At 46.3% G+C, this 13,096-nt stretch overlaps 1 protein-coding gene across 1 annotated transcript; it reads left to right on the top strand.

The window, feature by feature from the left end:
• The first annotated feature begins 2,548 nt into the window (after positions 1 to 2,548).
• LOC114866599 (amyloid-beta A4 precursor protein-binding family A member 1-like) lies at positions 2,549 to 13,044 on the top strand. The gene is made up of 13 exons (XM_029168544.3): positions 2,549 to 2,797; positions 5,627 to 7,532; positions 8,031 to 8,339; positions 8,714 to 8,753; positions 8,834 to 8,979; positions 10,610 to 10,642; positions 10,811 to 10,897; positions 10,994 to 11,194; positions 11,365 to 11,544; positions 11,671 to 11,883; positions 12,000 to 12,119; positions 12,340 to 12,480; positions 12,586 to 13,044. The coding sequence occupies exons 2-13, from the start codon at positions 5,700 to 5,702 to the stop codon at positions 12,655 to 12,657; spliced, it is 3,375 nt and encodes a 1,124-aa protein (XP_029024377.1). The 5' UTR covers positions 2,549 to 2,797; positions 5,627 to 5,699; the 3' UTR covers positions 12,658 to 13,044.
• The last annotated feature ends 52 nt before the right edge of the window (positions 13,045 to 13,096 follow it).

Below are 13,096 nucleotides of genomic sequence, written 5' to 3'. Positions count from 1 at the left end.
GACGGGATGGTTTAGAGAGGCTGCAGCATCCAATGGCACAGACACAGTCCTTGTTTAAAATAAAATCCATAGCCTCCTTTTTAAGCTAAGGACTGAGACCTGTAACCCCTATCAAACTGTTCTTTTAACTTCATCCACGTAAACTGGCAAATAGAGGACGGAGAGAACTTGGACCAGACTCACTACGAGCTACCACCAACAAACAAAACCATGCTCTATCCTGTTCCAATCAGAGCCTAAGACCAGGCAGCAAACAAAATGGACAAAAATGGGAAGGGAATAACACTAATGAGGACCTTAAACACAGATACAGACAGGTGACAATAATACAAATAACAGACAAGAAAAGACATGACAAACAGCAACAACCCAAGAGAACACTACACAAGACTGGACCAGAGGGCCCCCTGGTGGCATGGAGGCCAAGTCATAACATGTGGTCCCAACACTGTTGGGACACTAAATGTTTCTCTATTTGGCTACATCCACCTAAAAGACATTAATTGATAGAATCATGTGAAGGTTTATGTTAATATTTGAATGTGAACAGTACTGTTGTGTATTTAATTTAATTTGTGAAAGTGGTTTTGGGAAAGGTCTAATCAATTGTTTTGTTTTTTCAGGATCCCAGTCATCTCTAGTTGATTGTTAAGAGTAGATGATTAAGAGAAGAGTTCTGGAGAAATGATTAATGGTACAAACACATTAAATATATATAGCCTTAACTAATAAGTACACATGCTGTGTGTATTGCATGCAGAGGTGACTGTGTTTTTGATGGTGCAGTTATGCTACTGACAGTACAGGTCCCAGTGCAAAAACAGGCCATTTATCCCGTTGATGCCCAAAACAACAAACTAAAGTTCTAACTGCTTAAACCTAAGCTCCTCATCCACAGCAGTGTCTACTGTCTAGTGCTCACATATGCAATGTTACCAATCATTTAGGCAGCATCTCTACAGATTGCAGCTCCAGCAGGTAGTTCAGTTTCTGTTGGTCAGAGTGAAGTCACTACCTAATGCACTGCCTGAACAACGATCCCAGCTGTCGACTAGTAGCACAGTAAAGGAGCAGTTTAAGACATTCTCCATTTTCTGTTGGTATCAGGATAAGTAGTTGCCATTAGTCAGCTGCTGGCATCAGTGTGTGAGTGTGAGAGTGAATGGGTGAATGAGAAGTAGTGTAAAGCGTTTCGGATCCCTGAAGGGTGTTTAAATGTGCTATATAAGTTCGGACCATTTACCATTACTACTATACTACTAGTTTTGCAGCCGATAGCGACTGTTCCTCCCAGTGTGGAGCTTAATGCTCCAGGCTGAGTCACTATGACCTGACCTCTGGACACAGAGACAGCATAAACATAAAGCAGCATCATGGTTCAGTGGCTTTATTTCAGAGGGACACGTGTTGATAGAGGAGATGAGTTGGATTTTCTGGACTTTATCTGTGAAGCAGCAGCAGAGGACAGTCTAGATGAGGATGGAGATCAGAGTCATGTGGTAGCAGAATCAAAAGCCTCCACTACTGTTTAGACATAAACAGTAAAAATATGTTGTTTAATGCTTGTAGTCAATTTAAAGGTTTCATCTACTGATCATTATTCTGTCCCTACTACAAAAGAGGGCCTGAAAGATTTTGGGGTTCGTTTGTCGGCTATTCTCATTGTTTTTGCAGAAACGTCATTGTTGTAACTCCTCTGACTATCTTGTTTGGAGCAAAGTCAAGGTTTGTTTGCTCAGATGGTGCTCAACAGGCATTTATAATGAGAGCATTGTTGTATTCCGCTCCGTTTTTGTTAGCTATCTGAGCATTGACTCAGATGGTAGCAAAAGACCGTTTGCTCTCTCTCTTTGCTGCTAAAAGTTACCCAGGGTCGTGCTGTGTATGAGACTCTCGCCAGTAGGGCAGTCAGCTGCAAAAGTGTAGCCATCTTCATCAGGCTGCCTGTAGCAACTGTCGTCACCCAGGACGTCACAGTATGCTACTATATTAGATGCACAGTAACTTTACATAATAACCTCCTCATAGACATGCTTGCCTAAACTGTAAATCTAATGAAAAGTATACAAATATAAAACAGTAACATCAGTAATAATACAAAAACAACATTGCAAAACCAGACCAGGGTTATATATAGAAGATGAATGCTGAGCCATGGCTGAGTGAGGAGGTGAATACATTAACATGGAGCAGGGACCAGGTAGATGTAGAGGTGTGTGTTATTATCTACTGTAAATCTAGACACAGTACTACTGGAGAGGCTGGGATGAATAGTGAGATAGACTGTTTATTTCCATAGATTCTGGCGTAGTAGGTCAGAGGAAACTGTAGGAAGTTGGCTTAAATATCACACTAAGGTCTTTTATTGATCTAGGTAATTAGTCATAATAATAATGATCAGAGTTCAGAATGATCAGAATGTTATCATGAATAACAGCGACACCACCGACCGACCGACGGTACGAACTGAGCGTGTGTGTGTGTGTGTGTGTGTGTGTGTGTGTGTGTGTGTGTGTGTGTGTGTGTGTGTGTGTGTGTGTGTGCAGGCAGGCTGCAGCTGATGGAGTAGGTGGGAGCGCACTGATGACCACACACGCGGGCATCGGAAAAGCGCTCTTGTGCGTCGCTAATCCACTGTGACGTCACGTTGCGGGAGGAGGGGCCGGTCTTAATCCGAGCAAGTTGTCTGGAGGGACGAGCCGAGCCAAACCGGGCCAAGCCAGGCGAGCAGGCACGGGGACGAGGACGATGTTCACTGCAGCAGTCGGATCCGGCCCAGTCCTTCTCTGACACACAGGTAAAGGCGTCAGCGGGCGCCGAGAGGAACCGGCTTTAAAACGGGACGGGATCGGCGTCGGGAAAGATGCGTTCGGGTCGTTGTCGCTGATAACGGGTGTTGACACCTGCGGAGAAATAATCCAGGCTATCGGGGGAAAAGGAGCAAAGAATTAAGACAGCTGTCAGTTCGAGGTTTTCGATGTTTTCCTTGGTAAAACACACGTGATTCGCTTTAGGCGTTGATCATTGGCGTGTGTATGTATGTATGTATGTCCCCAGACATATATAGATATGTTATACAAATAATCATCTACAGAATAAAGAAGTGCACAAACGCAGGCTGATCACAGAAGCAACCACTTCTAAAGAAAATAAATCTTTTGCCCTTTTAGCAGAATAAAAGTGTTCAATGTCATCGGAGTGGAGAATTACGAAGGCACCGATCTTTCAAAATAAAAGCACCTGCCTGGTGGGTTCTTGTTCACGTGACAACGTGCTGTGAATTTATTTACCCACCAGTTATTTTCTTTATTGGTTGTTTTGTTAATGAAACGCGAAATTTTGTGAAATTGTGAAAAATGCCATTTAAACTTCCTCGTGGTTAGAGAAACAGTCCAAACCCTAACGTTGGTTCACTGTTACATAATTAAAAGGCAAGAAGCATTTCCTCACTAATAAGAAGCTGAATCTCTGTTTATTTTAACTCAAAAATAAGTTTTTCCATTTACCGCAGTGTTGGGTGTAGTTAAAATGTAGGCGTAAGGCCATTTTATACCCGCTGAATGCATTCACTTGTTTAATCTCACCTTTTTGACTTGATGTCCCTGTCTTTTATCCACATAGAATGCATCTATACGATCGTGTCCAATGAAATCTAAAAGGTTTCCAGACTTATCTGAACCTTTATATTCAGCAACCGCATTCTGGTGAATTATTTCACTATTTATTGATTGTTAAACAGGGACCTTGCGTGTGTTACGTGACCACGTGTGCAAAGTGTGATCAAGTGATAAAAGTAGGCCTGTTTAATTGGCTCAAGATGGATTACAACAACCAGAGAGCAGGCTCCTACTGTAGGTATGCTCAGGCAGGAGTGTGGGAACATTTTGGTATCCAGTGAGTATAAGCTCAGCAGTCGTGTAGAAAACACACCCACCCATGTTCAAAGCAGTGTAGGGAGAACAGTGTATTATTATTATTATTATTATTATTATTATTATTATTATTATTATTATTATTATTATTATTATGTGATTTACATGATCTTGAGGTAAATTTTACAAACTGTTGACATTTTAGTGAGAGTAACGCAGTGCGCTGAAGTAGGAACGTTCTCTGGCACACATGTCGCACTTGTGCATTAATGTCATTGTCTGTCTTCTGTCCGTGCGATGCCAGCGTGATAATGGGATGGTAAATCCCTCCCCCCGTAGCTTTCACTGCAGCCTGACAGATGGAAGTGCAGCGCTGGGCTCAGTGTCCGTCTGAACGCTGCGCCGCCATCTGTGACCCAGGCAGCCCCGCCTCCCTCACTCCTCCTCGGAACTACTCCGCCACCGCGATCCAGCCCTAAACTACAGCAGAGACAGATATTAGATGAACATTAGCCACCCTGGGAGACCACGCTTGCCCCTGCTGTGCCTCTTGGCAGCCTCCCGGCAGTTTGTTTTTTTTTTTTTTACTCAGGTTACAGAATGAGCAGTTTTGTTCTCAGGTATAAACTTATTTATATAGCAACATGTATTATTATTAGTTCACTTGATTGATTTCATTAAAGCTTCTGTCTCCTCATAGCCTAATGAAGCCTCCGTTTAGTAGGAGTGACCTTTTAATTCGTACTCTATGATGCATATGAATGATTATAAATGATCATAAAAACACAGTGTGACCTGTTCTTTGGTTCTAGTAGTGAATTCATGAATTCAGATATTTGAGGGTTACCCTGTTAGCACGCTCCACCTTGGCCCTCTCACGATGCTCCTTGCCATCTTGACCTGCCTAGTTGTTCCTCTGCTCGTGTCCTGAGCCATCTGTCAGCTACTGGTGGGTGGATGAATGTGCTGCAGATTAAAGTGCCTGCGAACCCAGATGAATCCCAAAGGATTTAGAGCTGTGCTATTAGCAGTATTGAAACAGGGCTCTTTGACCCGATACCCAGTATTGTGTTTGCGTTGGGTGTCTACGTAGTCTCTGGTTGGACAGATGTAGGGGTGGTGGAGTTAATTAGCTGTGATAACATATAAACCTAACCATAGTAAGATACTGAGCTTTGCTACAGTGAATCCAACAATAACAGATAGAATGCAGTTGCTTTGGCAGTAAGCAGCACTGTTAGCAATAGTCCTAGATTTTATTTAAAGGTCTCTGATTGCTTTAAACAGCTGTTTGTGTAATCATGCCTGAAGGTAATAGTGTACTCAAGAAGTGGACCCATAACTCCTCCAGACGCCATTCTAGTGTGTCCTTTATGACTCAAAAGTATATTCCTGTTAAAGCTTCCATCCATATTTAACAGATCTTAGTTTGCATGGGGGCACATTGGAACTATTTAATGAATTATGAGCTTGGATATTTAGTGTAACTACAAGTATGTATCTGCTGTAAGACGAGTGCTCTTTTTCCACTTGTTCCTTTACACGTGGCTATTAACAACCTTGGTTCTGTACTGAGCTTCAGGTTAGGTTTCCTGCACAGATATCAGTAAGCTAGACCCGAGATGGAAGGCTAAATCCATTTTTGCAATAATTGTTGCTATGAAAACCTTTATAAATGAATAATATGCAAAACACAGCCCTAATAACACATTCAACACATTAGTTGTGATTCGTATCCCGCCTGTCTCTTCCAGACTGTGCTATGCTTTGGGTTTCCTTGGAAACAACAGGAGCATGTGCTGAAAATCCTTTGATCCCGCTCCAGCCATGAGCCACAAGTATCAGGCAGAAGGTGTGGGGGGAACAGAGGAGAGAGAGGAGCACAAGGGCCCTTTGAGGAGCAGGCAGCCCAATGGGATGACCCATGAGGAACCTCCTGTACGCCGGTCCTGGCGACCTTGTCAGATGCTCAACCAGGATGGGGACCCGAATCCTCAGGCGCATCATCACCATCACCATCGCCATCAACACCACCACCACCATCCTCCCACAGGACGCGGACCCCCTCGTTACTCTCGGCGACCTCCATCGGGGCAGGGCCGTGGTCAAGGCCAGGCTCGAAGTCCTGGTCTGGGCCCAGCGATGGTGTCAGCGAAGCAGGATGAAGGTGAGAAACGAGACACCGAGAGTCGCTCTGTCCAACCAATGCGTCCTGCTGTCACATGCTACCGCCGCCATGGTGACCCCAACCCTAGACACAGAGGACACAGACAGAGGCAGCCAGTCAGAAAGGTGCAGGACTCATCGCTAGCTGTGGATCAGCGTGAACATGAAGCACAGGCACAGTCCCATCAATGCTCACAAGGGGATCCTTCAATGGACCAATCGCAGGACTTTCCACATCAGACTCCCGTTGCTGTTGTCACCCCCAACCACCTCTCACATGGTCCTTCAGCAGAAAACCAACTTCTCAGCCAACATACCCCGTCTGTAGCAGACGAGGATCTGCAGGAGCGTAAAGTGGAGTGTAACGAGAAGTTGCAGAAAGTCAAGGAGAATGAAAATGAACAAGAAATGGATTGTTCAACCACAGGTCGCTCCAGCTGCAGCCTGGAAGACCTGCAGAATGAAGGAGGGACAAGTGCAGAGAGGGTGGAGGGCGACCAGGAAGACATGAGGAACAATGTAGAGGAAGACATGGCAGCTCAGGGAACAGAGGTCACAGATCTGTGCTCTGACACGGAGAGTGCCGCCTCGCTCAGCATGGACGGGCCGCTCCACAGCCCACCACCGCTCCAGTCACCGACTCCTCCTTCATCCCCCGATGTTCCCGGTTTTCCTCAGCTGGACCACTTCAGTGAAGACACCAGTATGAGTCCAGTACCAGACCATGACCTTCCTGAAGATGAAGATGATGATGATTGCTCCCAGTCGTGCTCCTTGTCCTACTCCACTTCTTGCTCTGAGTCACATCCCACAACCTATGCAGACTTTTACCCAGAGTCCCACCAAAAGTCATACTCAGAGTCTCCACATGACTCCCGCTCGCAGCCAAAGTCCCATCCGAACTCTTTTCCCGAACCCCTTAAGACCACCTATCCAGAGTCACACAGAGAACCTCGCTGGCAGCCCAGTCACAGGACGGAGCCTAACGAGTTCCAAAAGCCCCTTAGCAGCCATCGAGCAGAGAATTCGCCTCCTTCCCCCTCCAGGAGCTGCCATAATACCCAAAGGCCAGGCAGAGATCTCAAGTCCCATCACTCCCCTCTGGATCGTTCTGTCGGCTGCCGGCTGCATCACTATGACGGTCAGTCTGATAGTGAGGGTGGCTGCGCTGACCAGAGTCCCGTCCCCCGAAGCCGCAGACCACCTAGACCAGCAGACCCCCGGGCAAAGAGCCCCCCCTCTGGGCAGAGTAACTCCGGGGAGGCCCACGAGGACCGTAACCCTGAGGGTCTCGCAGGAGGGGAAAGTACAGTGAGCTCAGGAAACGTGATCAGCTTAGCAATCAAAGACATCAAGGAGGCGATTGAGGAGGTGAAGACCAAGACAGTGCGCTCCCCATACACACCAGACCATCCCGTGGAACCAATATGGGTAATGAGACAGATCGTCAGCCCCACGGAGGATCCGTACCCACTGCCGACCACAGCGGAACATGTGAGTTCACATGTGCGGGTTCACAAGGTCTCTTATGCTTTTAGTGCTAGAAAGATTGGGAAAATGTCATTGTGCTGTTTCTATTTGTTTCGCTAGGTCTGCATCATTTCAATTATTTAATTGAATTCAGTTTTATTTATAGAGCTCCAATTACAGTTACCAGCTAGTTCAAGACCTTATACAATTAAACCTAACAAATTCCACATAGAGCAAGCCTTTAATGGAAATCCAGTTTAACATTGTATACAGTATATTTAATCTCATGCAAGTATATTTATATTTATAATGTAATAATAATTTTGCAACAGTGGAGAGGAAGAATTTTGAGTTCTATCCTTTTGATTTTAATTTGGCACCAAGGCCTACAGCAGATTTTTATTCTTGGCTCTCATTTTATTTTTCGGTGTATCTTCTGAATGCGTTGCCATAGGAGCAGTGCAGTTAGGAGAGTGACCGTTTCTTTAGAACCCTCTTTTTTTTCGTTTCTCTGTTTCTTAGCCTCCTCCACTTCCCCCTCAGCCGGCATCCGACTCTCCTTCCCATTTTGCCCCAGGTCCGGCTCCCGAGCCGGTCAGCCCTCCGAGAGCTGAGACATCCAGAGTGCCTCATCGGCAGCATTATCACCAACAGAATAACCACCACCATCACGGCCACCAGCCACAGCAGAGGGACAACCCGCGGCCACTGCAGACGCACGCTCAGCCACCTCATCAGCAGCAACAGCGGCAGCAACAGAAGCCTCCGCCTCCACAGCAGAGGCCACAAGTTCAGCCGCAATCACCTCCACAGCAGCCGTCAGTCCAGGAGGTCAGTAAACGCATAGATCAGGTCTAATGAGGACACAAAGAAAGAATCAGCTCAGTAATTTGACGTCAGTATTTAGGAAATACAGAATGTGATACATGTGGTACAGGAAACCCTGAAATGCATGCAGGCCTGCGATGGCAGGTGTGTAAGGTGTTTGTCTGACAGCAGAAGAAGTCGTGCAGAATGTAAATGAGAGAGAGAGAGAGAGAGCTGCAGCATGCCAGGAGACGCAGAGGTACAATAGCGGCATGTAAGCAGTGTGTAGAGGTGCTCAGTGTATAAAGGGGGATCTCCAAAATCACAAATAAAAACCCACAGCAGCTTAAATGTGAGCTGAATAAGAATAGTGATGGTTTTTGTCTCTGCCTTCTCAGATTCATAGAGCTCTTCCTCCCTTTCCCACATTTGTAGACGGTGAGCTCATTTCGTTTTCACTGTTTATTAGAGCATAGCCACATTTTCACCTTCTAATCGCTGTGCTTTGGGGTATTTAGTCCCAGGACCATGTGACCCTGAAGATCTTATCGACGGCATCATCTTTGCTGCAACCTACCTGGGCTGCACCCACCTGCTGTCAGAGCGGACGCCTACGAAGAGCAGCCGCATGCAGCAGGCGCAGGAGGCCATGAACAGAGTCCGGGTGAGTGAGCAGGAAAGAACATTTCAATAGGTTCCAATACAGACATCAAGGAGCTCGCAGAACTATTCTTGGGTACATCATCAGTGATGTAACAGAGAATCACTTCATATTTGCCAGAACCAAGAAAGTGCTGGGCTTTATGCACAATGCATCACCAGACAGGCTCCTCTCTCCGTTATATAAACGGTGGTTCCTGGCCACGAGGCTCTGGAGATGCTTTCTGCTCCAGTCACTGTGCATAATGTCAAACGAGAGTCACGCAAAGAGAGAGAGAAAAAAGCCCACAACAATCAGGCGTCAGTCAGTGTCGCTGCACCGAAGCTCAACCACTTCTAATTTTAGTTGTTATTTTTACTTCCCGTCCGTGAGTGATGCAGGTTCACAAAAAGCAGCTTTGCTCTGGCTGCGTGAACATATTCAGAGCTGTGAGTTACTTACAGTGACAGCGTGGCACGTGATGAGATGAGCAGTGAGACAGGAGTGGAATAAAGCCCCGCTTTGCTTCGTGGACGGTTGACTGACAGTTCAGGACATCGCCCCCGCTGGGAATCCTACAGGCTGATGGAGCATATAATGATGGGGGGAATCGGCCATCCCAGTTTCTTTTTAGTGGAGGTTGTGAGTGGGCTGACATCTCATTGGCTTTTAATTTGACCGGCGTTAAGAAGCTAGTTTCAAAAATCTGTGTCAAGAGTCTGTGGCTGCTTGTAGATATACTGTGTATATATGAGAACGTTCAGTGAGTCATATACTGCTCTATAGGTGATGTCATGTTGGCACATAGACCTTAAAAACACAGATCTTATGATCATCAGACACTGTCAAACCAACACTGAGCCGATCGGATGCAGCTCCTTTAGGTGTTTTAGTCACCTGTGCTATCTTTTGTCTCGCTTGGCTTCTTTGGTTTGCAACAAATGTTACAATGTGGCTAAAATATGTAATGTTTAAAATGACAATATAAATCTTGAAATTATTTATTAAATGGACATTAAAGATCAAAATACAGACATAAACTTGTACCACATCCACAGCAGTAATCAAAAAATACAACCAGATTTGTTAACATATGTCTAAAATGAGCTTTAAGTCTCAGCTCCACAGTGAAGCATGGGGATGGACAGATTCTGCCTGTATAAATGAAACACAGGGAGGACGTGGCGGCAGACAGACTGATGCGCGGTGGCGTGCGCCACAGGTCAGCAGTCAGTGATGCTCATCGTGATGGTGTGATGAGCAGCCTGTGGACGCGGCGAACACGAGCGTCTGCTGCGTCAGTGTGGGAATCCACTCTGCAGTGACGTCAGACAGCATCACTTCTATTCGGTGGTTTTCTCTTTAACAGTGCAATATTTGAAAGAGAGAATGGTGGCGCGTTGCAGCCTTGGGAGACATGAACCCTGAGCACGCACACACACACACACACACACGCACGCACGCACGCACGCACGCACGCACGCACGCACACGCACGCACGCACGCACGCACGCACACACACACACGCACGCACGCACGCACGCACACACACACACACGCACGCACACACACACACACACACACCTCAGTCAAGTGTGGCGCTTGTTTGTGTTTCTCTCTTGTCTCATTGTCTTGTTCTGGTTTGTTTTTGTAGGCTGCTCAGAAGCAGGCGAAGAACAGGAAAAAGGTGAGTTCATTTGTCTCTTGATTCTAAGGTTTCATGTGAATACATATTTCTGTTTCCTCTTCCTTTTTTCATGGTCTCACATGGAGTCTTGTTATGGTTACTGCTACTTTACTGGCCGCCTTCACTGCGGTTTGTTGAGCTGTTGCTTCTTGGGTCTGTCTTGTGCAGAGTCCTGACAGCGAGGTTCCTTCTGCAGCTGAGGTCGATCTGTTCATGTCCACGCAGAGGATCAAGGTCCTCAATGCAGACACTCAGGTACTCCAGAACCACAAAGTCCTTCTCTGTACTTTAATAACAAGCTTGTAAAGAATCCAAAGGACCTTGTGGCTTGTGTGATTTCTGAATCTCCAGGACACTTTAATGGACCTGCCACTGAGGACCATTTCCTACATAGCTGACATTGGTAACATGGTGGTCCTCATGGCCCGGGGCAAGATGGTCCGGTCCCGCAGTGCACAGGAAAACCTGGATCACACAACAGAGCAAACCAGCATGAGCCATGACGACAGGCGGCTGTACAGGATGATCTGCCACGTCTTTGAGTCTGAAGATGTGAGTTATGGGTTCTTAAACTGTTGTTTTTGGAGTCTGCTGAGGACAAACTCAACAACCTTGAGATTGTCATCAGCACATAAACGCCAGACATCCCACTATTTTAATTAGCTTTTAGAACTTGTAACTGGTTTTCACTCATTTACAGTCTCTCCCTCCCTCTCTCTCAGGCTCAGCTGATTGCTCAGTCTATTGGTCAGTCCTTCAGTGTCGCCTACCAGGAGTTCCTCAGGGCCAACGGCATTGATCCCGAAGACCTGAGCCAGAGGGAGTACAGCGACCTCCTCAACACTCAGGACATGTACAACGACGACCTCATCCACTTTTCCAAGTCAGAGAACTGCAGAGATGTAAGTCAACCAGTAGGAGGCAGCAGAGTCACAGTGAGCGGTGCAGCTTCAGAAGGAAAATGAAATGTGCTGCTTCCACATTTTGTGATCAACAGACTCTAACGAATGAAACTGTTTTGTCTGTAGGTTTACATTGAGAAGCAGAAAGGGGAGATCCTGGGTGTGGTGATCGTGGAGTCCGGCTGGGGGTCTATCCTCCCCACAGTCATCATAGCCAGCATGATGCATGGTGGGCCAGCTGAAAAGTCTGGACGACTCAACATTGGAGACCAAATCATGACAATCAATGGGACGAGTCTGGTGGGTTTACCACTCAGCACCTGCCAGAGCATCATCAAGGTGTGTTTATATCTTCATCTGTTTGATTAATGTAATGTGACCGTGCTTGGGTGGTTTTCAGCTGTTGGTAGCTGTCATCAGTACTGTCATAACTCTCCTCACTGCTCTTTCTTCAGGGTCTAAAGTCTCAGTCCAGGATCAAGATGAACATCGTCAGGTGTCCTCCTGTGACCACAGTGCTCATCCGTAGACCGGACCTCAGGTACCAGTTGGGCTTCAGCGTCCAGAACGGCATTGTGAGTATGAAATGGATCGCATTGTGTGGTTCACATTAAATGTTGTATCACGTTGCTTAGTGCTCTAACTTCATTTTTCTAAAACCTGTGTCAGTTTCATAGCAACAGACTTGAAGCAGCGATTGTTTGAAACGTGTTCAAGGACATATTTGCTGTTTGACGCTGTCACTGAGATGCGAGTCCACTGCTCCTGTGAACGACCTTCCTGTGTGTTCTGCAGATCTGCAGCCTGATGAGGGGAGGTATCGCTGAGAGAGGAGGCGTCCGTGTCGGCCACCGCATCATTGAGATCAACGGCCAGAGTGTCGTGGCAACGCCTCATGAGAAAATTGTCCAGATCCTGTCTAACGCCATGGGAGAGGTGGACATTCCCCTTTATCCCTTTTAAAATTATATTCATGCATGATACTGTACAGTCGCAGAAAGCCTGATGTGCTCATTGTCTGCTGGTTCCTCTCTGCTCCAGATCCACATGAAGACGATGCCAGCAGCCATGTACCGTCTGCTGACAGCACAGGAGCAGCCTGTCTACATCTGAACACGCATCAGTCGCTCCATCTTCACGGTGGTCCTCCCTTTTTGTAGTTGTTCTCTGTGTGTCCTGTTTGATATCACTTGACTTGCCTTAATCTGTACAGTACTCTGTCATGGAAATGGGCACATGACAGCAGGGGACAGATTAGAGTGTTAACGTGATGTGTTCTGTTCGGCCAAAGAGAAATCCTTGATTCTGTTATGAGTTCTGTATGTAGGAGGCAAAGAGTAAATATTATCTTTGGTTAAATAGCTGTAATATCTGAATGTACTCTCATCATTCTGAACTGGAACGTTGTCATGGCAACCCAGATCACAGAGCAGCAGAAGTGGCGACTTTAGCGAGAACTGCATGTACAAATGTGCTGAATAAACTAAAGACAAGACACTGTGTGATCAGTTTTGGTTCGTTATTATTCATAGCATCAAAAGTAAGTCTCACA

This window comes from Betta splendens, chromosome 12 (assembly GCF_900634795.4).
Source record: "Betta splendens chromosome 12, fBetSpl5.4, whole genome shotgun sequence".
Lineage (NCBI taxonomy): Eukaryota > Metazoa > Chordata > Actinopteri > Anabantiformes > Osphronemidae > Betta > Betta splendens.
Note: the sequence above shows the minus strand (reverse complement) of the source record. Positions and strands in the feature narration are given on the sequence as shown.

Excerpts from the sequence above, each read along its gene's own strand:
- LOC114866599 (XM_029168544.3), top strand. The coding sequence starts at position 5,700 with ATGAGCCACAAGTATCAGGCAGAAGGTGTGGGGGGAACAGAGGAGAGA. Across the intron at positions 8,340-8,713 it reads AGCAGCCGTCAGTCCAGGAG|ATTCATAGAGCTCTTCCTCC; the intron begins GTCAGTAAACGC and ends CTGCCTTCTCAG. Across the intron at positions 8,980-10,609 it reads AGGCCATGAACAGAGTCCGG|GCTGCTCAGAAGCAGGCGAA; the intron begins GTGAGTGAGCAG and ends TTGTTTTTGTAG.